General features: G+C 39.0%; 1 protein-coding gene across 1 annotated transcript; it reads left to right on the top strand.

The window, feature by feature from the left end:
* Nucleotides 1-157: 157 nt before the first annotated feature.
* TM9SF2 (transmembrane 9 superfamily member 2) lies at nucleotides 158-26,573 on the top strand. The gene is made up of 17 exons (XM_072347629.1): nucleotides 158-482; nucleotides 3,963-4,030; nucleotides 5,374-5,467; nucleotides 6,391-6,518; nucleotides 10,489-10,618; nucleotides 12,065-12,189; nucleotides 12,847-12,958; nucleotides 14,642-14,721; nucleotides 14,813-14,921; nucleotides 15,046-15,178; nucleotides 15,416-15,535; nucleotides 17,466-17,523; nucleotides 18,168-18,327; nucleotides 19,868-20,019; nucleotides 21,113-21,224; nucleotides 21,811-21,982; nucleotides 25,893-26,573. The coding sequence occupies exons 1-17, from the start codon at nucleotides 348-350 to the stop codon at nucleotides 25,958-25,960; spliced, it is 1,956 nt and encodes a 651-aa protein (XP_072203730.1). The 5' UTR covers nucleotides 158-347; the 3' UTR covers nucleotides 25,961-26,573.
* The last annotated feature ends 821 nt before the right edge of the window (nucleotides 26,574-27,394 follow it).

The following is a 27,394-nucleotide window of genomic DNA, read 5'->3' as shown; positions in this document are numbered from 1 at the left end:
CCATTCACACGTCAATGCTTCACACGCCATCTATATTTAATTCTCCATATCCTACAGAGAATTAAAACCCTTGTGAGACGCAGCGCTCAGCAGGGCCGGGCCGCGTTGCCACGGCAACCGGAGCGGGCGGGGCGCAACCCGGAAGCGAACGCGCAGGGCGTTGCCGGGGCTCCCTCTCGGCCCCCGTCGGGCGGGCCGCGCGGGGTGACGTGTCCGAGCGCGAGAAGCCGGAAGCGGCGGCCGCTCGAGGCGGGGGGCGACGCAGCAGCGACCGTTGGTGCCGCGGGCGCGCGCGAGAGGCGTCGAGGGAGCCGGCCCCCCCCCCCCCTCCTCTACCGCCGCCCGCCATGGCCCTGCGGCCGCTCCTCATCGCCGCCGCTCTGGTGGCCACCGCGTCGCCTCCCCCTGCCGCCGGCTTCTACCTACCGGGCCTGGCGCCCGTCAACTTCTGCGAGCCCTCCAAGGAAAAGCCCGAGTGCAAGGTGAGCCCGCCGGGGCGGCCTGGAACCGGGAGGCCGCGCTGAGGGGGGCAGGCCTCGGCGCCTACCCGCGCCCCTGAGGCCCGTCTCGCTGCGCGGCCTGTGCCTGCCGTGCGTCCTGCTGGGCTTTGCTGCTCTTTTTCTCTCCTTTTCCTACCTGGCGGTTGGCAGGAGCAGAGCGGCCAGAGGGCTGCTGCCATGAGGAGTCTGAGTGCGCTACGACTCACGGTAACGTGCTAATAGATCGTATGGCTGCCGGCTCCTCTCCCGAGTTACTGTCATCTTACAGACGGGAGCGGCCCGCCCATCTCCCGGCCCTTGTACGTGCTGCCCCAAGTGAGCGTTTCCAGCAGGTCAGGAGTTCGTAGCCGCTGGTTGCAGGCAGGGTGAGCATACAGTGACAGCTGTATCTTCCTGGCTGTCACAAGTCCGCAGACAGAGCTTCTCCATTCCAAACGCCCTGATCCCAAACTCTCAATGACGTTTGAAATTCTTTTTATGCTTACAGGACTGGTGAGAAAACTTTGAATAACTAAATAGCGAATTTGTGAGGATGCTGACTAATAGGGGTCTGTTTTTATGGCAGTTTTTGCTCCTTTGGGTGAGCTTTGGAAGCTGTTTGCTGCTGCTGTGACAGAAATGGTAGCATCTGTACTTTTCCCTTCTTTCTCAAGTATGTTGTTTAATTGTGACCGGTCAGATCCTCTTCTAAACGCTTAGCCATGGATTCCTTCAGTCTTCTTTCCACACTGCTTCTGTCATAGCACCAGAATGCTCTGTGGGTGTTCTTTTATGGGAACATAGAAAAGTAGTGTTTGAAAGTGACCTGTTTGCAAGTTTAAGTTTAGGCTTGGATCACATTAGAAGATACTTAAGCAAAGCAGGTTGCCTGCTGTCCTTTCATTATACCTAAGATGCTTGCAGAGTGATCCTGCTCAGGCACCGTTGCTTCTTTCCCCCTCATGCAGTGTCTGTAAAATGTTTGAATCTTTATCCTGAGAATGTATTACTTTATAAATGTGTGATTAGAGGCTTAATGTGAATCTGTCGCCAGTGGCTAGCTGAACATTTTAGGATAATCTCATCAGCTGTATTATCACAGTATCACACAGTATCACAGTATCGTGCGAGTTGGAAGGGACCTTAGAGATCATCAAGTCCAACTCCTGGGATTTGAGCCTTTCTGTGTCCTGAAAATCTGTTTCTGAAGTTAAGCCACTTCTTGTCATTCCTTTACTTGGTTCCAGCCAGGTTATGTACAAAGTGAGACAGAGGCATGTAGCAAGTCTGAATCATTCTTTCAGTTGAATTGTCCCCATGTGTGGTGAGGAGAAGATAATGAACAATCAGATAATTGCCACAGCATAATATGAATCACAGAATCACAGAATTGTAGGGGTTGGAAGGGACCTCTAGAGATCATCGAGTCCAACCCCCCTGCCAAAGCAGGCTCCCTACACCACGTCGCACAGGTAGGCGTCCAGGCGAGTCTTGAATATCTCCAGAGAAGGAGACTCCACCACCCCCCTGGGCAGCCTGTTCCAGTGCTCCGTCACCATCACTGTAAAGAAGTTCTTGTGCACATTCATGCGGAACTTCCTATGCTGAAGTTTCAGCCCATTTCCCCTAGTCCTGTCCCCAGTGTATGTGGGTATGTGAATGTAAGTGGGTAAAGTTAAACTGCCTTGTACAACATTAATTTATCACGTGTTGTAGCTGAGTTCTTAGGGTTGCCACCACTGATTATCACTTCAGTAATACTGAGTTCTCCCCCATTTGAAGTTTAGGTCTGCAGCCTGCATCTCTAAATAGTCCCGTTTGTCTGTTATGCTCTCTGTGGATCTCCTGTTCTCTCTTGGTGAGGTGGGATGTGATGTTGTTAAGTGGGGCACACACCTATAGCAGCACAAGAACGATCAGACTCACTTTTCCACCTTCCTCCGAGCTGTCATCTGATCTGCTTGGACAAAGCCAGTTTAGCTGCTTTTCCTTATTTCTGGTTGGAATATAGTCAGAAGTTGGATGTGGTCTGTGTAGACTGAATAGTCATTTTTGTGTTTAAAAGTAGTTACGGGTGTATGTGTGTGTGTATAAATATATTTATTCTTTTTCTTTTTTGTTAATGTCTATACCTTTGTAAGCCACTTTAACTCACTAACATAGCAGAAAGCTAGTCTGGCATATACTTGTCACGAGGGTGTCAAGCCAGAGGTGAGCCCAAGACTGCATGGCTTAGGGCATTGGAAGGAGTGGTAACACGTTTTTCACCTAGTAAGTCAATGTAACAGCTCGCAGCTGCCGTCCTTCCTCTGCATCCTGACAGCCCGTGGACAGGAACATTGTATCAGTCAGTAGCAGTAGCTGGCTGAAGTACCTGAGCAACAAGGAATGTGAATTGAATCCATGTTTTTTTTCCTCCAGAATTTCTTGCTTTGGTTAATCGAGTGTGACTTTGCATGAGGAAAAAAAGCTCTCCTGTTGACTTTATGTGAGCAAATAGATGAGTTGCTGTTGAGAGAGGGGTCTTACTCCTTAATGCGTTCCCTTTCCTGTCTCCAGTTCTTGCTCAACTGCGCAGTAAGATGGGTCAGTTTGCTTTGCTGCTAGAAAATGCCTGCATAAAATTTTCCCTGGATAAGATTAGGCTTGGGTTTTGTTTTTCTTGTTATTTTCACCATTAGAATGGGTTTTCTCTGCAAGTAGGTAAATACCAAAACCAGCTTAAGTTAAACAGTTGAAATACAGAAGGACTGTGGAACTAGCTTAAGGGAGGAGGTTTTGGGACTGAGGGGGAAGAGAGAGACCACTCATTAGCAGTAGATCGCTCCAACTGTAATTAATGTGAGTAGATCAGACTTTCATCTGAAACCACAGCAGACTGGATTTTAGGTTCTTCCTCAGAATTCGTTGGAGTTGTTGATAAGCTTTTATAAAGAGGTGAATGTGGATATCCTTGTCCTGTCTTTGGAAAACACTGCTGTTCAAACTTGACATAACGTATCAATTTGAGTATATTATTTCAATCCCCACAGCAGAGTTTTTGGTTGCTTCACAAATGAAATTGTGGACCAGCACACATGCACTGATCTGTGCTTTTCATCACGTCCTTTTAAGACTTCTTATGCAGAAGTTATGGTGATGGCTAAGATAGCTGCAGCTGCTCCATTAAACTAAAACTGGCAACTGTGGTAACTGTATTATTCTTGTTATCTTCTAATCTGTCTTCTTATCTTAGCCTTAAAGTGGTTTTGTCATGTGGACTCTGTTTTCCTCGTGCTTAGATAGCATTTAATTTCTGGTCCTGGCAGATTTATTCATGATATGAGAATCTGCACTTCAAGATATACAGTTGCCTAATTCTTATCTGTCCAGTGTGAGACTTTCATTTACCTTATTGATATAAACCTATGTATGTGTGTATATATAATATATATAATATGAGAACAGGTGAAATATAACCACTAATTATCTTGATTCTTTCAGTCTGGAATCGAGCTGTTTGTGAACAGGCTTGACTCTGTAGAGTCTGTCCTTCCCTATGAATATACTGCGTAAGTATCTTGTACTGTCTGTATCGTTCCAGTTTTCACTTCTTCCAACAAGATGAATTGCATTTCTCTTTAAGTGTTATTAGTGCCTTAAAATAGCTGTTTCCAAACGAGGAATGTCCATTTATTTTTCCATTTTAGTTTTTATTTTTCCATTTTCGTTTTTTATTTCCTTTTTTTTTTTTTTTTTTTTTTTTTAATTAAACAGTTTGTGAATCTCGAATGAATTTCCAAGAAATGGGTTTTTCGTTCCATATTTCTTGAATTTCTTTACAGATTCTCTCCCTCTCTATATTTACAGTATTTTTATAGGGCAAAGTATTACTGCTGTCTTTAGTAGCCCATAGCCAGATGAGTTAAAGTGGTAACGAGGTGTGAACTTCCCATCAATTACCTTAATGAGGTGTTAAATGCTTTCTCGATTCTCATCGTTGGAGTACACAAAATTTGTCTGTGCTCTGTAAAAGGATGTCAAGTTGCCGCTTCGAAAAATATTTTGCTATTTAATATTGAAGAGATTAAGCACTAGTTGTGTCCACATCTTAATGAATACAACCATGGGACACTTGGAATTAGGAAGAACATGGAAGGTGTGCTATTCAAGCATTCAGTGCCTAAAAGTGTTGTAACTTTTTTACTTAATGACATTTGTTGTTAAGCGACTCTTTTCTGGTTTTGTTTTATTATTTTCTCGCAGGGATCTGGTTTGCATGCTTTTTTTTCTTTCGCTGTTGTGACATGATGTGATGTCTTTATTCCTGGCTAAAATTCCTGTGCAAATAGGAAACCTGCAATTACTAAAGAAAACGTTTATTCTTCTCTAATTAATATAAACTGAGTTCTGAAATAGCCAATTAAGAGGCTTGACTTTAGGGCTTTTCTTGTTTCTTCTGATACCAGAAGAATCGAGAAACTGTCTAAGAGTCAAGGTGGAGTGTTACAAAGGTGTTCTTTAATATTAGTGTTGGATGCATGGAGGATACTCTCCTCTAGTCATGCACACTTTGCATGAAAAAAGTCTTCAGTTTACATGCATTAGGTGGCCTTCCTGGAGGCCTTCCCTACATGTTCCCTAAGATACAAAGTCTCAGGTACCTCCCTTTTCTATTCAGTACAAAGCAGACCCTTCCCACTGTCTAAACAAACTACAAGGTTATCTGTTAAGGGATTTATCAAGTTGCAACTTGTATCATTTCTCCCAAATTGAGCTGTGATTCAAGTAAGAAATTGTTGTGTATATATAGTTCCTTTACTTATGATGATGGTTTTGATTTGGGCTGCTGTATTAGGTCTAACATGTACATCTATGAAACTTTATTAATTTTGCTATCTTTTCTATAATTCAGGTTTGATTTCTGTCAAGCGGAAGGAAAGAAACGTCCATCTGAAAACCTTGGCCAAGTGTTGTTTGGAGAGAGGATAGAACCGTCTCCTTACAGGGTTTGTTCTGTGAAAAGGGTTTTTATTAATACTTACAATCCAGTCTAACCAAAAGAGGTCAGAATCTTGAAGATCCTTTCATTAGGGCTTTTTAGGATTTCAGTATCTGAAATTCCACGTAATTTAACATAACTTTGCATAGAATCACTCAGGTTGGAAAAGACCTTAAAGATCATGAAATCCAACCACAACCTAACCATACTACCCAACTCTAACAACCCTCCGCTAAATCATGTCCCTGAGCACCACACCCAAATGGTTTTTAAGCACATTCAGGGATGTGCTCAACAACCCTTTGTTGTGCTCAACAACCCTTTCTGTAAGTAAGTTTCTCCTTATATCGAACCTAAACAAACTCTGGTGCAACTTAAGGCCATTGGCCCTGGTCCTGTCATCAGTGAGAAAAGACCAACCCCGCTTGTAGTTTGTGGCCTGAAATGCTGTGGAGATTTTCTTCTGTCCTTGGAACCTTTCTTAGAGGAAACTGAGTACTCTTTCTCTTGAAAACAGGTCCGAAAATTGTGCAGCTGTAGAGTAGAAGAATCAGAAATGGTCTTTCTGGTGACTTTTATATTGCGCAGTACACATTATGAGAGACAGAATTCTTGTTTGAATATGCATGGGATGGTATTGCCACTGTGAGGTCAAATGACTTGTATGGTAAACCACAGTAGAAAATAGGCACTGGTTGATAACAAGATGCTCTTAGTGTCGAGATCTTACAGTGTGCTCTAAGATCACAAAGAGATTTTATAGTACGTGCTAATATGAAAAGCTCCTCTGTAATGTCAGTGTATATAGTCTCGATAATACTTTTATTAGCACGCACGGCAATAAGTGTATGGGGAAAAAACTTGTTAAATTCTGAACTTGCAGAAACATGCTTTTACCAGCCTTTCCTCATATGTACTTCATTTTTGTAGTTCACATTCAACAAGAAGGAGACGTGTAAAGCCGTTTGTACAAAAACGTACGACACCAAAAAGCCGGAGGATAAGCAGAAATTAGATTTCTTGAAAAAAAGTATGCTACTGAATTATCAGCATCATTGGTAAGTTGACAGCAGTTCATGGGTTGCTTATTCTGATGTATTGTTGGTAATTCATGTAGTTGGTCGTTTTGTATTTGTGTGTTAATACAGATTGAACGCGAGGCCTTTGCACTACATCTCTAACCGTTCTGCTTTTGCAAAAGTTATTTTGTTATGTTAGTTATGTTGTGCCTGAGAGATGGGATCCGCAGTTCTGAGTATGCAAAGTTTCTTTTTTGTATAGCATATGGAAGTTAAAAGCAGCCAATGAAAATGAGCTAATTAACCTGAGAAACACATATACACCGAATCTTTTTGTGTTCTCTGAGACCCTCTGTAACACACAAAAAAATATAACTGGAAAAAATACATCATCTAAATTGTCTTGGGATGTTCTGGGGCTGTTTCTGCTCGGATGTTGAGGTTCTTTTCTGATGGTCCATAAGGGTGAGGCCGTATGGGATGTGTATGCTGAAGTGATGCTGATTTTTTTACTTAGGACTCAGCTGTGCTCTGCACCAAAATCCCAGAGCTGGGAAACATTTATCTGCAGGTTCTGTGTAGATGTTATAGACAGCGTGCATGGATATTTGTCTGTAGTGCTTTGTTGATGTTCTGTGCTAACAGCAGCCTTTAGGTGCAAATGTAGAAGGAGCAACTTAGACATTAAGTTGTCTGAGCTGTTCATTTTGGCATGTCTTTGGAATAAGCATAGTTAATATTGGCCAGATAATTCCAAATATGTCGTGGTTGATTCACTGTAACAAAAACTGGTTTTCATCTAATTAAATTAAAAGATTCTCAATATATTAGTAAAAAAGCAGGTGAAATGTTGAATGTTGCCGGTGTAGTTAAATATTTTTCCTCTTATACCACATTCTGTTTGTTCATTTTCAATACAGTCATCCATAGTGAATAGGCAGTGAGTGCTTCTTGTGCTGTTCTTGGAAGCTGATGCTGTCCTGCCTAGGGGGTAGACTGTCTCACTGTCTACCTTGGAATCTTCTTGGAAATCTCTTGAAAATTAGTGAAGTTACAAGCTGATAAACTAAATGAGAGGTTCACAGGCAGCAGCTACGTGTTTGTGTGAGTGGATAGGGGAGTAAATAAAGAAGCTCTGAAAGATGCAACTGCTCTTGCAGGGATTTGTAGCGTATGTACCTAATGCTGAAATAAGTAGATCTTCAGAGATACTTCATTTGGTTATATTCCTATTAAATATTGCATGTGTTTATAAAATTTGCATCACTTTGAATTTCACTGGTATGTGTTGGTGTGGCATAATGCTTAACGTTTAAAGTTTGTCTGTGTTGTGGTGTGTTCATGAAAAACCAAATGAAGAATTTCCCAAAGCTGTGATCCTATCACAAAACAAACACTTTTTATTCCCTCTGATGACATCAGTTCACAGATCTACTCTGTATATTTAAGAATGTTTTTTAGCCTGTGCCACAAACTTGATAGAGCTGTTTCAAGTAAGCAGTTCAATTTTTAGTGGGAAAACTTCCCTTTAAATTTAGAGTACTGTGTGTTCTTGTATTTTTAGTTACTTTAATAGCAAAAAATTAAACAATTGAAGCACTAGGTCCACTTCCCTAAAACTTTGGCTCAATGGCATGAAGCATCCGTGTTTATGTCTGTTACAGTAATGACAGTCCGTCATCAACCACAGATCCGCAGAGTTTAAGTGGCTGCATTTTGTGGTTAATGATTCAGGACTTGGTGTAGGATTCTGATACATGGGGATCAGCAAGGTGTAGCATAAGCGAGGATTTGATAGGGAGGTTTATTATCAGGCTTCAGTGTGTCATAAAATTCCTGGAAAACACGGATGGTGCAAAGTACTTTTAGGGTTTTAAAGGCCACTTAATAAGATTAGTAACTGACTGAATTGGACTCAACAGCAATGGTGATATCTTGTCTGACCGTGTTCATCACCAGATATTCTTGGAAGACATATAAGAATACTTGTATAGCTTATTCGCACCTCATGTATAATCTCTTCAAGTCATTTCAAATGTGAAGATTAACTCTGAAAAATGACTTGCTTCTTAAGTTATCAATTTGTTCCAGCGTTGCAGCTTGAAGGCAGCTTTGTATGCCTTTGCTGCAGAAGATGCAGGGACAAACGTTTATCCTGACCAAAGTAATTTGCAATAGGTTAATGTGCTACCTGTTTTTTTTTGTTTTACAAAATGGAGGTGCTAACAAAACCAGGAGCTACGTCTTGCATATGTTATGGAGGTAGAATCTCAAATAAGAACCAACTGTTATGACTTGCACCTGGAATAGCTGCAAATCAGCGACTTCACTGTGCCCTGTACAGCATGGCTAGGCAAGTCAGATTCCATTGTTGCTACTGCTGTTGATGGCTCTGCTAGAGACCGAGAACTTGTGAACTGTGTTATTGAAAGGGGCTTTCTTTTGAAAACTTTCTTCTGTTGTGTCAATATGAGTCAATATTGCTACCTAGTTCTGTCCACAGCTACTAGTGGGGATAATACAGACCTCATTACTGTTTTATCAACAAAGATGGCCATGTGTCACTTAGTAGTTCTTTATTGTTGTCTGAAGTCCTAGCTGTGTGTGAAGTACCTAACGAGACCTTAGCAGGTGTCTGTTAACATTAACAACTTAGTGATTGTAATCCTGGAATGCTTCATTGTAAAGAATATTCAGCAGCTTGATAAATCTTACAGAAACGTGTCTTGTTAAGTTTGTGAGATGTCTTCTGTTGGTTTAGCAGTGCCAAGAGGTGGCTGTCGTCTCATGTGTTCACATGTGTCATTTACCAATTGAACAGTACAAATATATCTTGGAGAAATTAATGATGATCTGAATAATTAAAGATTTTAAATCTTCTTTGAATAAATTGCTTTTGGGATTTATCTTCCAGCTAGTTAAAGTACTTCATAACATAAAGAAGCACATTCTTAATGCCTTTATTTTTTGTGCAAAAGAAGAATTGAGCATGTGATGAATATCTCTCAGTTTAAAAGTATATTTTTAGTGGGTTTTGTTGTTCTTTTTATTTTTTATTTATTTATTTATTTAGATATATTTACTATTTACAGCATGTTGGATAGTTCTTAGTGTCCCACATTATTTTTGTGTAAAGCTTTTGGTGTAGTCCCATGCACCTTCCTTGTCTTTAAATGGGAGAGAGAAGGCTTTAAGGGATTTCAGTGATAAGGAGTTGGCTGTGTGGCCACATCCAAAGGCTGGCAGTTGATGGCTCAATGTCCAGGTAGACAGTAGTGACATGTGATACCCTTCAGGGGTTTGTACTGGGACCGTTAAATATTTTCATTGGTTATATGGATAGTGGGATTGAGCGCACCCTCAGAGTGTCTGCAGATGATACCAGGCTGTGCGGTACAGTCAGTGTTTAGGACCAAAAGGATGCTATCCACAAGGAGCTTGAAAGGTGGACCTGTGCAAACCTAGTGCAGCTAAACAAGGCCAAGTGTAAGGTCCCACACCTGGGTTGGGGCAATCCCAAACATAGATACAGGCTGGTTGGTTAGTGGATAGAGAGCAGCTTGGAGATACTTCAAGCAGTGTCAAGAAACATGTATTTTGCAGCTGGAGAGCAATTAGAAAGTTGGAGGATTAATAATGTATATATAATATGTGAGCACAGTTTTTTTTGTTGTTGTTTTTTGTTTTTTTTTTTTGTTGTTGTTTTGTTTTTATTTTGTGTTTTGTCTTAAAGAAACTGGAAATGATCATTTTAGCTGCTATAATGGATGACTTGGGCTATTTGTAAAGGAAAAAATACTGAAACAGTCAATCTTAAGTGTGAAAGAGCTTTGTAATTTGGTCTGTGTTTGTAAGGGCACTTTAGAAACTGGCTCGGTAAATAGAATGCTTTGGTGGTTGCTGAGTAGGCCATTTATTTCCAACACACCTACCCATGGATTTCTCTATTTTTATTTGCATTATGCTGTATGTTTTGAAAGATGGTGAAGTGTCAGTGTATAATTCACAGGATTGTGGACAACATGCCAGTGACCTGGTGCTATGATGTTGAAGATGGTCAGAGGTTCTGCAATCCTGGCTTTCCCATTGGCTGTTACATTACAGAAGATGGCCGCCCAAAAGATGCCTGTGTTATTAATGTACGTTGGAGTTTAATTCTTTTTAATATCCCCTTTTTACTGTTCTAAAGACTTACATTTCTTCTGTGTCCTGTTTCTATAGTGAGTCTTTGCTATCTTGAAAACCTTTGTTCCTCTAAAACTGAATGTTTTTATATATGTGCAGGTACTACAAACTCTTGAGTCTCACCTCAGCTTGTCTGAGAACTGTCTCTTCTATTGTGTAGTGATACAGAAATGCTCAAAAAGATAGAGGTGAGAGAAGAATGTGGATAGTGTGTAGAATATAAGGAATGTAGGAGAAGAAAAACGTTGTCCTTTCTTGCCTGTGATGTCTGAACTTTGAAGGGCTTGAATGGGGACAGTTTTTAGCAGGCATATTTTTTTTCTCTGCATGGAAAGTAGTTCTCTTAAAATGATGTGGACTAGTGGAAAAAAGCAGTATATAAGATACTGAGTGAAGCTTCTCTTCTAATGAGTTCTAATTCTGTGATTCTATGAGAGATGGATTCTTTTGTATTAACTTGTTGAAGTCCAGATAAATGCATTGTTAGTGTTACGGAGATAAGAAAGTGTTAGGAAATGTAGAATGTCTTCAGATTACCCAAGACATTTTCCATGGAGGTGATGACTAAGAAGCAGGACTTCTGTTTTAACTTCCAGCTTCTAATTTTGTTTCCTTTCCTGCACAATGAGTCGATTTCACAGACCCTTATAAGTGGATGGTTGAAGCATTTATGATTGGATATGTAATCTGGCAATGTAACTTAATCTTGTTTAAATATTTATTTTTAATATAAGAGTAATAACTTTTGAGGGAGTAATTGAAAGATCATAGAAGAACACCTTATAAAAATAAAAGCCAGGTTCCTCATTAGGGCCCTTTGTAGAAAGAGGTGGGACAGAACCTTGAAGAAGTACTAACAGAGCTACAGTAGGCATAAAGCTTATAACAACTTGTTTGACTGACTGATTTTCAAACCTGAGATGTCTGTTCAACCTTCTTGGCTGTTGCTTGCAGTGAATCTTTGGTTTCAAATGTGGAAGTGGTTCTGTTATAGACAGCAATTATTTGCATTGTTTATCTTAAAAGATTTGGTTTAACGTATGAAAAATATACACTGTATTTTAAAGTAACTAATTGTTTATTAAATACATCTAATTATGGAAGTTGTCACTTAGCTGTCAATTCAGTTTGGTACTTAAGTTGAATAAAATGGAAGCACCGTCAGTTCCTCTGTCATCTCAGGTGAAGTTCTGCTCTCAAACTGTAGTTCTAAGCTTTTTCTTTTTAATGCAATAAAGCAATTCACTGTATTTGTATTCCCAGAACTGTGAGTGCATCTTGCTGGGAGAACTTCTTGACAAGAAAGCTACGCAGTATAGAATTAAGTTTTGTAAGGCTTTCAAGGTGTTTTTATCTTCTTGATTTTTTTAAACATTTTTTTTTTTTTAATATCATTTTAGTCAGAATTTCATGAAAAAGATACCTTTTATATCTTCAATCACGTTGACATAAAAATATATTACCACGTTGTGGAAAATGAAGCTCTGGGAGCGAGACTTGTTGCTGCTAAACTTGAACCAAAAAGGTCAGTATTCAGAAATAAGTTGTTGAGCAGTGATCATTCCCAGCATACTTGCTTTGTTTTGAAGAAATCTTTTCAGATATATGACATGTACATTAGCTTTCCTCTTGATTGATGGAAGACTGATGCAATCTTACTCTGAATTCTGTAGATCTCTGTGCACTGTTTCCTATACATGCCAAAAAAGATAAAATGAAACTTGGAAGTAATATGTGTTGAGTGAAGCAACCCTAGTAGGCAATGTTCTGTATATCGTCACTGAATAAGCCATCAGTGCCCAAGGCAGGAGTAATTAGAGTGCAAGTTTTGATGTCTTCAGCAATCAGGATCTGAATGCAATGATATCACAAATATACCCATCAGTTATTTAGTGTCTGTGCGGCCCTTCCGCAACTGTTTTTATTATTATTGATGCTGTGTTTTAGAGAGTGTGTTCTTCTGTAGTTTTAGAAGATATACTTTTGTGTGAACAGTTTGTGTGTTAAAATGTCCCTCACTTGTGCCGCGCTCCTTAGGAGTCCCGAAAGCTGAGGCATTAAGAAGTATAACATTTAAGGGAAGAGTCGTGAATGAAATCTATGCTTGCGTAAGATAAGCAAATGGTATCTTAACAGTGTTGTTAGTGAAGCGGCTTTCATTCTGTGTTTTTTCTTCCCTCAGTTACAAGCATACTCATCCAGACAACCCTGATTGCTCAGGAGTGCCTATGGATATTAGCAATAAGGCCAACGGAGAAGTCAAAATTGCTTATACATACTCAGTTTCTTTTCAAGTGAGTGCTAAGTGTTTTGTTTTTTTTTTAATGTTAACTACTTCTTAAGATAAAATCTTCTGTGTTAATAATTAGAATTATAAAGATAGCTAAAATTATTTCAGAACAGTACATTTGTGGTTTAAAAACTTAACTTAGATTGGAATGTGACTCAGGACCTACATATGTGCCTTACAATTTTGCATCCCTCCCCACGCAACCCTGAAAAATACATATAGTCTTTAAAAGAATCACACTTTCTATGTCTGTTTGGACTGTCTGGCAGATTTTTTCTCACTCTAAGCTCCAACTCTGAGAAACTGTGCGTTTTGGTAAATCAGTGCTGTAAGCAGCCCTACAGGAAATGCCTTATTTTTTTCCCAAGGTCTTCTTCCCATATACATCTGTAGAAAACTAAGTAGCTGATATTCTTCATCCCTCTGTTTTCTAGAGGCAAAGAAACAGTTCATCAGGCAAATGCAGGGCAGGGTGTTACTTAAATGTGTCTCATTAGGACGAACAAGCAAGATGTACCTTTTAAAATGGAATTCCCTTAAAAAATAATAATAATGAAATGCCCAAGTATTAGTCCAAGACCTGTATTGTTTCTCTTATACAAATGGCGTGACCAGATACATGTGCGTTCTACTGTCTTGTGCATAATGTTATGTGACCTGGAGGTCTTCCTCTGAAATTGTGTCACGTCAGTGAATTGGGTTAGCTCAGGACAGGAATAAGTAATATAAGGAATAACCCAATGTTAGCTCAGTATGTCCTGCAGTATAAATAAGAGAAAAATGTGATCCTATCCTAGAATGATTGATAAGGTTGAGAATCTTGTTGCTTGCATTGAGATATAGTTTTACTGCCTCAATGAACTAGATACTTCATCTTGGCTACCACGTACTGTAATCCATTGCTTTGGGGTTTTTTAATCTTCAAAAACAAGTGCTTTTGCCTAACTTACTGAAATAACATGCTGTGAGAAAAACACGTGGCCATTTGTATTCACTGATAGTAGTATTGATGGTTTGTTTAATAGTAACCTTCAGGTTGATTAGCACTATTTCTTCTTGTTCTCATGTTTACTGTGAGACGTAAAATAAACAAGTGCTGTCTTGGAAGTGTTTCTGATCAATGAATATTTAATCTGAATGAGTATCATCAATTGAAAAACATCAAGGAAGAATATTTCCTTCTATTAGCAACATAAGTTTGTAGTATTGTCTTCCCACCTGTCTTGCAGCATTAGCTGACTGTAGTTGGATTGATGGCTGGTGTGTGAAGTGGCGTGAAAGTGGGAAGTAACTTGGGCAGTTGTGTTCAAAAAGCAGACTTCTAGGTTGAAGGCTGTTTATATAGCACAGCTTTGTCTCTGAATATGGAGTGTGTTGACTTGCCTACGCAAGTCAAAATTCATGTTCTCAATTAGTTCATTAGTCATCTGGATTTCATGTGAATGAATAGATAACTTCGTGCTCGAGGAAGATACAGGTCTTAATGTTATTCAGAAAGTGTTTTATTTTAGATTCTATGGTCAACTCTTCAGTCTGTTTTAAGTCAGTATTCTTAAAATATTACATGTAAGCCACTCCAAATTAAATTTCAATTCATCTTGAGATTTAAGATGGCTCTGAATGAATATAAACGCTTGAATTTAAGTTGGACTCTGGTTGTGTCTGAAACCGATGTTTCTTCTTCCAGGAAGAAAAAAATATAAGATGGGCGTCAAGATGGGATTATATTTTGGAATCCATGCCTCACACTCATATTCAGTGGTTTAGGTGAGAAGAAAGTTTGTCTTCAAGCATAATGTACAAGAATGTTGCAGTGTTGTGATGTGAATGATGACTCACTATTTTTCAATCAATGCAGCATTATGAATTCCTTGGTGATTGTCCTTTTTCTGTCTGGAATGGTTGCTATGATTATGTTGAGGACACTGCATAAAGACATTGCAAGATACAATCAGATGGATTCCACTGTAAGTCTGAAATGTACCTCCTCAAGTATATTTATTATGTAGTTTCTTTCTACAAGAAGTTGTTCTATTACAGGCTATGCAAGTGGTGATCTACTCCATTAAAATAGATGGATTTTCTTTACAGGAAGATGCGCAGGAGGAATTTGGCTGGAAGCTGGTTCATGGTGATATCTTCAGGCCCCCAAGAAAAGGAATGCTCCTGTCTGTTTTTCTAGGCTCTGGCACACAGATCTTAATCATGACTTTTGTTACATTGTGTAAGTAATAAAAGGGGAAGGAGTTGGATCTGTAGAAACGATCTTTTCAGTGCTAATTGCTTGTAAGAATAGCAGTACGGTTTTGTCTTGAAATGTCTTAAAGTCTTAAGATTAGAAACAGCTGAGCTGATACAGTAGATATGGAAGTTTCTAATCTTAAAGTCGGTACAGTATGTGGTGTACTGGCTTTAAGTCCAGTGTGTAATTAATTTCTTAAACTATGCATTTCCTTCATAGTTTTCGCTTGCCTGGGATTTTTGTCACCTGCGAACCGGGGAGCTCTAATGACCTGTGCTGTAGTTTTGTGGGTACTGCTTGGAACTCCAGCAGGTTATGTTGCTGCCAGATTCTACAAATGTAAGTATAAGTTATTTAAAATGACAGGGCTTAAGTTCATTAAAGTAAATTATCGTCATAGAACTGACTTCTATTTTATGGTATGGTTTGTAGTTTCCCTCAGGGCAAGATGGAGAAACGTATTTATCTTAACCACAGAAAATACATATAGAATACTGACACGGTTAAACTGATTTTGATGTGATGGTGCTTAGAGACCCTGAATTGCTTTTGCTGCTATGTACTTAAGGAATTAGGAGGGGAAATTAATTTTACTGATACTAATTACTTCTGACAATTTTGTACTTATGTTTTCCTATGGCTGGAGAAATGCAGAACAGACAGTAGTTAGTTGATACTGTTTCCTCCCCTTACTCTAACTAGTTAACGTTTTAGGGCCTGTCCTCTGACCACAGCTAGTTTGTACCTGTACCTTCTGGTTTATTTTATGACTAAGTGTGCCATTCTCTATACGCTTTGTCTTAATTACCTTACGTAAGGTACAAGATTGTTTACTTGTGTGTAAGCTGGGTTTTTTTGGACTGTTTGGTCCATTATAATTCTGAATATATAGTGCTAGAGAATTTGTTTCTGAACTTGAACCTGGAAGCTGGCAATGAGTTTTCTTCACCTTCTTCCAACCATTTTATAATTTTCCTGTGGGGCAACAACTGGACAAAGAGCCTTTGTTTTGAAGGGAGCTTTCCCACAGTGGTAGTGATGTGATTTTTGAACTTCAGTTCAATTTTGTTTAAACAGAAGGAGGCTTAAATGTTACTATGTTCAACAATGTATTTGGTCTTTTTGTATCATGCTGGATGTTTTGTAGTTTTAGAGATATTTTGAAGTTTTTGATGATAAACTGAATTCTGTATTTTTAGTGGAGGTGATAATAGTTATATTTCCTATTATATTTGTCATGAGTTCAGTTGATACTTGAATATTCAGTCTAACTGCATATTTAAGACAGTGGATGACTACTCCAGACTTATTCTTGTTGCAATAAATGGTGGCCCATACCCTATGCAGAGCATGTCAACACAGGTATTTTTCCTTGCAATGTACCAAGAGACTTAAACAGCAAAATACAACTGAAATGGTTACCCAATTTTAAAAGGTTTTTTCAATGCTGCATTTCAAAAGTGAAGCCTGAGTTGAAAAGAACTGCTTAATATTAATTACCAGTGCTGTGTTCTACCAAGATTTTTTGAAGGAACGGAAACATAATTAAAATTGTTCTTACCGTAATCACTGCTGAGTCTTAAAATAAAGAAGAAAAAGGTGTCATTAGGGCACTGCTCAGATGAAATTGTCAGCTGGAATTCCAGTGGGATGTTTTAGTTTGGAAATACTCTGACTAGAATTTTTTATCAGTGTAGTACAAACTCGTAGGGATTTCTATTTTTTAATAAAGCTATCCGAGGTCTTTTGGTATCACCAGTGCTTAATGCCCTTAAGATTTACTGGGAAGAGTGATGTTCTTTTAAGCATTAGTCCTGACTTGTGAAATTTTTAGACAAGAGGTATTTCAGGAAATCAGCTTAGCTTTCATTTCACATATTTATATAAATGCATTTTGCTAATGAAACCCGTGTTCAAAGGCTGGGAAACTTGAAGTTCTTGATCATAACAGGTTTAAACTGTTTTTTAAAGACTTGAAAGTATTTCAGATCTTCTTCCTTAGATAAAGTGCTCAGTGGCCTGGTTTATTTACTTGAATATTTTTCTCATGGATCTGAGAGTTTTCTTTGCTCTGAATCTTTGTGATTGAGCAATATGATGAGGGAGTTTAGTTTATTATTACTAGAGATTTATTTAACTGTTTGAAATTTGAGCATGATAGCACATTATTTGAGTATTTGCAAGCTAAGTGTAACAGCTAAATGGACTGGAAAATTAATAGTTGTGAGCTTAATGCACGTTTTGATGACTGTCAAATGTTTTAATATAGCATTTGGAGGTGAGAAATGGAAAACAAATGTCCTGCTGACATCATTCCTTTGTCCTGGGTGAGTTGAGAATATAGCCATGATTAAAAGAATTAAATTGCTTCTCTGACATGCATAGCTAATATTCTGGCTTCAGCTGTACAAGTAAATCTTATTATGTTGTCCCTTTGTTCCAGAAGCTGTAAGAACATGGAGGTGCATTTGACAAAGATAAATGTGTTAATGGCATGACATACTTAGTTGTGTTTTTTTTTTTTTTAATCTAAGTTTTGTGTTTACTTTCACCACGTGAAAAAGCTGATTTAAGAAAGAACTAAATTATACTATTCAGTTTCAGACTTACTTTTTCAATGCTTTCTTCTCCTTTCTGACCACGCTATAGTTTGTCTTATATGGTGTCATGCGCTGTATAACCACTGTGTTAAATTTTTCTACTTAATCACAGCAAGCAGTCTTACCCTGAAGCGTAGTTAAGACGAGCACGTATTTGAAATTGCTTAGTTGGAATGGCAGCTCCTGCTGAAGTTCAATCCCACTAGATTACAAAAGAATCGCTAAGCTTGACCTCTTCGTTTGGATATTTTTTGTGTCACTCGATTTTAGGAGATTTGCACTAAAATCCTGATACGGTTTTGTTGTGTTGTTAAGATCTTTAAATATGAAGAAGTATTTCTATGCCCTGAGTGTGTTATGTGTTTTTTCAGAATCGTGTTTGCGGATTTTTTTATCATGAATCTCATTCTGTGGGGAGAAGGTTCTTCTGCAGCTATTCCGTTTGGTACTTTGGTTGCTATTTTGGCACTCTGGTTTTGCATATCTGTTCCACTGACGTTTATTGGTGCCTATTTTGGCTTTAAGAAAAATGTAAGTATTTCTTGATACACGGTGCCTTGTATTTTTATATATGTATGGCTGTGACTGAGGTAGCACATTATATAGTTCATGTTGTCAACTCCAGTCCTGTTGTGTTTCTTTAAAACTGCGTTATGTACCTGATCTTGAAATTCCAGGACTTGGATATTGAGCTATTGAGTCGTGGTGATATTTCTGAGCACTGATCAGGCTTATTGTTGTATTGGATTGAATGACTGTTCCAGGTAATGCAGCGATCTGGGCATTCATTGTTTTAACTACTATTTCTCTCATCACCATAAAATTCTGTTCACCCAGCCAAGTATAAAGGAAGGCAGCTTCGGCGTTTGTGGGTGTTTAGTTTTCTTTTCCCCTGTGTATTTTGTTCCTGTTCTCTGTCTACAGAGTCTAGACAAGAAGGGTATCATCTTCTGGTCAAGTTGCGAGTTCCTGTGAAACCTCTTCACTTAAGTCTTCTATAAATGATGATTGCTGCTTGGCAGGCACTAACTGAATTAATTAGGATTTCCTCCTAAAACGAACAGTTTTCTTACATACGTGAGGGTTCTTTGTGACATGGGTGACCAAACCCTAAACAGTGAAATCAGTGGCTCTCTTTTGCTTGAAAAGTGGTTTAGTGTGCCCCGTAAGCTTAAAGATCTGTAAGTTTGGCTAATTCTGTACTTTTCCCCATATATAGGCAGCCTTCATTTCAGCTCTCTGTAGAGCTCATGAAATGCCTTCAGAAAATATTGAATTATACTGGAAGGCTTTGTAGGTTGGTTGTAGTTATCCTATGTTACTTAAATGAAATTCAGTGGATTTTTTTTCTCCTGAGATAACCAGGTGGAAGTTCAAGCAAAAAAAAAAAAAACAACAAAATCCTTGCACTGTACAGAGACAGTTCCTTGGAAAAAAGGAGGGTTTGAGAAGGCAACATGAACGGTGTCACAAACAGGTTAAAATCAAAACAGGAAAGCAAGTACTGAGCTGAAATGGTTGATTTTCTTGAGGTGATCTCTAAGAAAGGGGAAAGATGGCAAAGTATGCACTCATCTGCCTTTATTTTCCACCATTCTGATTTGTACATGTAGCTTAAATAGGTTTAAATTCATGATTAAGACAAAGTAAAATTTCCAGATGGAATCCTCTCACTCTATAAGTTTACCCTAATGTGATTGTTGGAGCAAATCCTGAAAAACAATATGCAGAGATTTCTAGAAGGAAGAACCAAGAGAGCAGCACCACCACTGCCATGCTGAACAGTGAGGAATATGTCCCAGCTAAGCAGCAAATCACAGACGGTCATAAAAGAGGATGCTCAAAATATCTGTTGCAGTATTTTTACTAAGAGCTCCCTTTCAGCTGGTTTGCCTTGCAGATTTTGTTAGCTGAACTGGTAGAAAACGCATGTGTAATAGTAGATGAGCCTGTGCATATTCAGAATATATTAATAAGCTTCTGCCAGCATTGCTGTCAAAGAGAAAGCAAAATAAGTGGTAGTGTAGTTTGACTTGTGTCTTATTTAGCTATTTCTTTGCTTTGTTTAAAGGCAATTGAACACCCCGTTCGCACAAATCAAATTCCTCGACAGATTCCTGAGCAGTCATTCTATACAAAGCCATTACCTGGAATTATCATGGGAGGGATTCTTCCTTTTGGGTGCATCTTTATCCAGTTGTTCTTCATTCTGAACAGTATTTGGTATGTTAGCCACAACCTAAATGTAACCTTCTGTGTCATAAAAGCTTGTAATTTCTATGTGGAGGTTTATTCCAGATGTATTGACTGATTTTGAGGGATACAGAATTACCGGAATGCTGGCTCAATACAAATGTAAACATTAATGTCTTTTTAGCATTTTGTGGTTTAGAATGTGTTCGGTGCCTGTCTTGCTTGCTGAGGTGTAAGAAGGGACTGTGATATGCATAGCAATTTACAGCTGGGTGTGTCACACTACTCCTCTGCCTTCATGTGGAAGTGCCTCTAAAGCTGACATATATGCATGTAACTTGAAAGCAGTAAGCTTATCATAATGGATCTGAAGGGGTTTGTTTTGGTTTGGTTTTCTTATTGTTGGGGTAGATAGCGTGACTACAAAGCCTGCTTTGGCAGGGGGGTTGGACTCGATGATCTCTAGAGGTCCCTTCCAACCCCTACAGTTCTGTGATTCACAAAAATGGTTGTCCTTTCAGAGGCATCAGGGAGTAATTCTGTTAAATATCGCAAATAACGCAGCTTCTCCAGTTCAAGTGAATTTTGATGCGAGTTCATAGCATGCTGACAAACTAATCTACTGTAAGGATTTTGTCTTCCTCCCGGCACAAGTTTAGTTATTGGATATCTTTAAACTGTTTCTGAACCTTGAATAGGTGCTTCTACCCAGCATACACAGCTGAAGCATTTGACATTTCTTGTTATTTTGCAGCTCTGCCCCTTTGATTGAAATGTGAGGTGAAACGCAAGTTCTGCTGAATTCAGTGCAAGAGGTCATGTTGACTTCACTGGAGCTGTAATTTCAGTCACTGTGTGTAGTCAGATTCTTCCCTAAAATCCCAAACACCAGGAGCATGCTTGGGGCTCACTTGCTTGCTGTTTTCAGACTGAGCTGTCAAGGTTCTTATTCTTGATGTAGAAAGCAAATTAGTCAGTCGTATGGCCATGGATTTAATAGTGCCTCTGTGAGAAAGGAAGTACCTTAAGGTGCAGGTGATATTTCTGTGTACAAAGAAATAATGCCAGTATGGTGTCCATTTAATTTATTTTTTGTTTATTTTGTGAAAATTCTCTTCAATAGGTCTCACCAGATGTATTACATGTTTGGCTTCCTGTTTCTGGTATTCATTATTTTGGTTATCACGTGTTCTGAGGCCACAATATTGCTCTGTTACTTCCATCTATGTGCAGAGGTAAGAAGTATTCATCAGTATTCATACTTAGTACCGCTTTAAGGATGCTTCTGAAAATGTTCAAGGCTTCTATAATTGGAAATAAGCATTAGCAGAATCTGACAGAAATGCAGGTATTAAGTATTCTTAAACCAAGCTACTTCTGGCACAACTTGTAAATAAATGAATAGTAAACAAAGCCCTGCACTGAGGGCCACTGAGTCAGATATGTCACCTCCAGAGTCTCGCTTCCTGGTTTCTGAAGATTTATCCACTGACTTTGCTTAATGAGAGTGCATTCTTGCATCTGCCCAGCCTGGGGAGTGACGGAGGTAATTAAGAACCTCCATGGTTTACAGTAGTAAATTGAGTTGTTTGGGTTTTTTTGCCTACTTGATACAGATGTTTCTTATGTCTAGCTCTGAATAATGTAGTTAAAGCACTGTTGATTTTATATATAGTTTTTTTTCTGTAGAACTAGGAAAGCTTACTTTAAGATCAAATGACAGTAGAAGAGAGATGGCTAGTAGCTTTGCATTCAGTAGCATTAGAGGTATATGCAATTTTACTCATATGTCTTTCTTTTCTTTCCCCCCCCCACTTGCAGGACTACCACTGGCAGTGGCGCTCATTTCTCACTAGTGGTTTTACTGCAGTTTATTTCCTAATATATGCAATACATTATTTTTTTTCTAAACTGCAAATCACAGGAACAGCTAGCACCATTTTATATTTTGGTTATACCATGATCATGGTTTTGATCTTCTTCCTTTTCACGGGTAAGTACTTGGAACCTTGATTTTACATGTTGGGTTTACCTTCAGCTCTCCATGGGAGAAGCCTCGGCAAAGCTTACATTGATACAAGATTACAAATATAACATATGTCTACAATATCTTAATTTGATTTCTTCTGCAACTTTGTACCTCTTTTCCTGCTGCACTGAAGAAATGGCAGAGAAGTATTACTAGAGACTTGTCATCTGTAGTGTTAGTTTCTGGACAAGCAGTGTCTTAAGTGCTGTACTGCACTTTGCTCATCAGTGAGATGAGGCGATAATCTTCCCTCTGCCATTATCTTCAATACTAGAAAGGAATTTCCAGTCAGATATGCGTGTCCCTTATTTGAAGTGGAGGATGCAGGAAGTCTCCTTTCAAATGTTCATGCAAGTTACCACGTGACAATTCCTCAAAATACATAAAATATTTAATTCTGTTCTAGCGTTCCCTACCGAGTACTATATATTTTTAAGCTATTTTGAACTGATCAGTGCTTAAAATAATTTCGGGTTCCACATTTATGAAGAAAACCTAGTGATTTCGAAAGCTTTGATACAGCTTTATGCATACAACCATAAAGGCTATACTTTGCAGCCTGTTAGAGCACAAATGGTTTACCATCAGAGCTTTTCATAGAGATTTCGCTATAAGTAGAATTTTCAGTTCCACTGGATGCAGAGAAGAAAAAAATGTTCAATTGGAGAACTGACATTTGTGAGTGTTTATTCTTAAAACAAACATCACATATAAATGTCAAAGACCTTGCCATTTCAAAGCGGTTTGTGATCCACAGCTGAATGTAGATGAGGAGCAGGAACAAGAGCCTCCAAGGAGTTTCTTAGGTCACTGATAGTTGAAAAGAGAGAATATGATGTTACCAAAAAGCCTTTTAAAAAGCTTTGTCCCAAGACTGTTGGGCTTGTGTCCGTGTCTTTTAAATAGTCAATTTAACTTCTTTGGGCCTTGCTAGCATGTTTTGGAAATTGCCTATTATCTCTGTGTTTATCTGTATTCTGTGTGCTGATTAGCAAGCTGTTCTGAAGACACAGATCACATTCTGTTTTCCTTCCTCGCCCCCTCTTGTTGCTCTGACTTTCTTATAACCTTTTATTTCTGATCTGGCTTTACTAATAGCCTCATTGAAGTACAGAACTTAAGAATGCATGGTTGTTAGCCTGAGAACAACTGTACACTGCTGTATGCTGATGCTCCTGGCCTGCCTCAGAAGTTGTGTAGCCAGCAGGACTTAGGGAAGTGATTGTCCCCTTGTATGCAGCACTGCTGAGAGCACACATTGAATTGCTTGAGCGTACATAGAGAAAAGTAGTAAAGCTGGTGAAGGGACTAGAGAACAAGAGTTCTGAGAGTTCTGAGGAGCAGCTGAGAGAATTTGGGTGATTAGGCCTGGAGAACAGGAGGCTGCATTGAGGAGGGAGCTGGTCTCTTTTCTCAGGTAACGAGTGATAGGGCAGGAGGAAACGACCTCTACTTGTGCCAGGGGAGGATTAAGTTAGATGTAGGAAGAATTTCTTTGTAGAAAGGCTGGCAAACATTGGAAGTGGCTGCCCAGGGAAGTGATGGAACCCTGGTCCCTGGGGGCATAGGAGAGATGTGACACTAAGGGCAAGGCCCTAGTGATGGGACCTGGTTTGTCAGGTTGATAATTAAACTTGCTGATTTCTTTACCAACCTAATGATTCTATGATTTCACATATATCAGTGTTTAAATGTGATGTATGCTTAAAGTAATGAAAAAAAAAAAGCCTTATGTAAGTCTGCAATCTGTTAATTTAGTTTCATTACCTTTTTTAATAGATATTTGATATGTTTGTCTTTAGTTGCGGACAGTTTTGGCCAAAGCCAGAATTGCGTTTACGTAGAAAATAAATGAGACTGTATTTTCTGTGCTGAGGCTTTGGTTCTAGCTCTTCTCTGTACCTTACACATATGATTTCCAACTCACTCACTTTGTTCTGTCAAACCAGTCATGTCACATGGATACCTTCAAGGTGTGTGCAGTGCACTCTTCCTTTGCTCACACATTCACTTCGGGTTGACCATCACCAACTGGCTGTGCAGTGCCTGTCAGTAAATCTGGGAAATGCTTTTCAGGATGTGTTCACAGGGATGCAAAGAATAAATGATTTACTCTTAGACCTCTTCAGATGCTTTCTGTAGTAGTCATCTGTGTGTAATTGGGACAGTGGAGATGGTCTGTGATTCAGGCTAAAGGGTTAGTTTGTATGCTTTAGTTCTTATAAATCTTCCACTTGTGCATTGAAATTAGAGGAAAATATAAGCAAAATTAACCGTAGGATTAGAACTTTGAAGCATTCATATGCTTAATGGCTTTTTTTTTTTTTTTTTAATTGACTTCCCACAAGAGTGAGGGTAAATTACCCTGTAATTTTGGAACACAGAATTCTGTCCATTTAGCTTGGTATGCTGATATGCATTCCAAGGCGGATGATTCCAGTTCTCTGAGATGCACTGAAGCACCAAGATGAGGTTTTATAGCAAACATTAGATGCATGTTAAGGGGGTAGCGACTTCTCCAGACTTTTAAATGTAAATCCATGCTAGCAATTTAGCAAAAACTGCTCCTAAAGGCAACTGACTGCCTGTGTCAGGATGATAAAGAAGCTGAGAAGAGAAAATCATAATTGTTGTATCAAAACTATTCTGCTGTTGCTTACTCGTCTGTTAAAAATTGTCAGTATCAGGAAGGGTTCTGATGGTGCCCTGCTGCTATGTCAGTGTAACACATGCTTCAGGCACTTGCTTCCATACTGCATTCCAGGTCATTGATCAGACTCAGCAGGCAAAATACCAGGAGCTACATGACAAATCTTTGATTCACAGCTGGGACCACAACTACGTATCAGAGTCAATGAGTCAGTTAAACATCAGCAGTTTAGCAAGCGTGAAGGGAAAAAAAAATTACTGGGATATCATTCATGGCTCTCTACTAGCTTGTGTACTGAATGAGTTGGTATACAGCTTCTGTTGTGCCTCTTAGCAAATCTTCAGCAAAGGTGGTATTTTAAAAGGTGGCTTTATAGGAGGTATGCAGGCACAAATCAGATAATTGTCACGGCTTTTTTGCCTGTCCTACTTTTAGTGGGAGGTGAAGGTTCCTGTAACAGCTGTTCTGAGCCGCTTTTAAGCACGGTATCGTTCTGACTGAGGCTGTACTTTGAAGCAAAACAGTTTCAAAATCTTGTGCATGTAAAGTAGTTGATACGTTTGTGCTTTGCCAGTCTGTCTGTTGGAGCTTCATAACGAAATTCTCCTTTTTTTTTATTGGAAACAGTTCTTGTCCTTAAATTTTAGCTCAGGTTTGTTGATGCCTTTTGACTGCCTAATGTATTTCAAAAGCATTTATTTTTATGGTACATCACACGTTTTTGGTAGGAAGTACAGGTTGCCTGGTAACTGCACTGTGTATTGAAATCCTTATTAACTTCATCTGTGCTCTAATTTCCCGAGACCTTGATGTACAGCTAAGATAGGTGAACTTCTTTTGATGCTGTCACTCTAATTGATATGTTAAATCAAGTTTTCTAACATCCACACAGACCAGGTAAGGTGTGCGGGACTGGTTGCTGAGGTAGGGTGTAATGGAGCAATACGAAGGAGCTGGCCTGGGGAATCATGACAGCAACAAAAAACCCAAGTGGCTGGAAGAGAAATGAAACGACTTAAAATGAGTTCCACATGACATCTTTCTGATGGTGAAGATTGGGTACATACAGATTAGCGGATGCCTGTAAAGGCCAGGTTTCAGCTATAACTTTATCCGATCTGATGATTATACTGAAGACTGCCAGTAGCAGATTGCATACATAGATTGAAATTAATGGCTACTGTGTAACTTTTCCTAATATGTAACCTTTCTTTTATTTTTTAGGGACAATTGGATTCTTTGCATGCTTTTGGTTTGTAACCAAAATCTACAGCGTGGTGAAAGTTGACTGAAAATAAAAACAGCGTCAAGAATTAACACGGAAGAGGTTAAATCTTCATGAACATAACTTAAAGACCTGGCCTGCGTGATGAACTCAAGCTTTATCAGAAGTGTTGGCTTTCTGTTCTTTGAGAATGATAATGAATATGCAGCTGCCCCAGACACTTTCTTCCACTAACACGTTTGTATTGTGACTTAACAACCTGTTTTCATGCAGATCCCAATGAAGATCAGAGTTACAATATTTATGCGTTTGTAAATACAACGATACCTTAAAATAAATGTTAAATTCTAATGGCAGAATAGAACCGGCTGTGTAACGCAACTTAATGATACTTCTGATTAAAGTACAATTGTAAATAGGATTTTCTAGCTTGGTAGGTGGGATGAATTATTTTTCTTTGAGGGAAATGAGAACTTTTTATTATGCTAACTTTGAAGGATGACTCTTGAGAAGCGTTGCTTTTAGTTTGGATGTGATTTTTATTTTTTACTGGTATGACGTCCACAAATATTCTGATTTCTGTGACTTCATTAGTTTCAGTGTTCTTGGCCTTTTAAACTACGTGCCTCCGAGTCCTTGAATTTATAAATTCATGATCTAATAAATATCGTTAAAATGTCTTCAGTGGGTCGTTACCTGTTGGAACTTGGTACAAATCTGCAAATACAGCTATATGGGAGAGGTGCGCATAAAGGTTGCACGGAGTATTTGATGGCGTTATCTGCAACGCTGTGTGTTTCGACACACCTTTAGGTCTGCTGTACATGTTAGTTGTGTCCACATGGCCGTAGCGTTGTGGAGCGTGAGAATGAAAGCGTGCAGAGACATTACGGCAGCATCCAGCCAGTCCTTAGTGCAGGTTCTTGTTTGGGAATTGCTATGGAATGGTCAGTATGTTGAGAAGATCTTAACATACAAGTCAGCACTTTCTGTTGCTCCTGCTTTTGGAAGGTCTTGATGAAGCATATGGCAATTATTGCTGATTGTACTTCACGTACATTAAAAGAATAAAAGCCGATTCCTATTTTTGCCTTACGTTAAGAGACTACTGTCAGTTTCAGGTGGCTGGCATTCAACTGATAAATGCTTTATTGAAAATGGAGTACTATATTCCTATGTTGTTCAGTAACGTAGATTCAAAACACAGTTTGGCTTTCAGTAGTTGTGTTTTTTTTTTTCACAGAGCTGATAAAATCTTACTTCAAATTGATCTTCATGTACCGTTTTGTCATTTGTAAGGTTGGGTTTGTGTTTTTTCTTTCCATCCTTATTGATTTGCTTTTCTACAAAGACCTTAACCTAATGATGCTTGAATACTGAACCCAATAAACATCTCTTTGGTTAAGGTACTTTGTCATTATTAACCTCCTAGAAGCTGGCACGTAAGAATATTTCAGATAACATCTCCCGAACTATTGTGCTACGCATCCCTGCCAGATGA

Source organism: Excalfactoria chinensis, chromosome 1, assembly GCF_039878825.1.
Source record: "Excalfactoria chinensis isolate bCotChi1 chromosome 1, bCotChi1.hap2, whole genome shotgun sequence".
NCBI classification, from domain to species: domain Eukaryota; kingdom Metazoa; phylum Chordata; class Aves; order Galliformes; family Phasianidae; genus Excalfactoria; species Excalfactoria chinensis.
This window is presented reverse-complemented; position numbering and strand designations above follow the sequence as displayed.

Coding starts and splice junctions, on each gene's coding strand:
- TM9SF2 (XM_072347629.1), top strand. CDS start 348: ATGGCCCTGCGGCCGCTCCTCATCGCCGCCGCTCTGGTGGCCACCGCG. Junction 4,031..5,373: donor CTTCCCTATGAATATACTGC/GTAAGTATCTTG, acceptor TCTATAATTCAG/GTTTGATTTCTGTCAAGCGG. Junction 21,983..25,892: donor GATCTTCTTCCTTTTCACGG/GTAAGTACTTGG, acceptor TTTATTTTTTAG/GGACAATTGGATTCTTTGCA.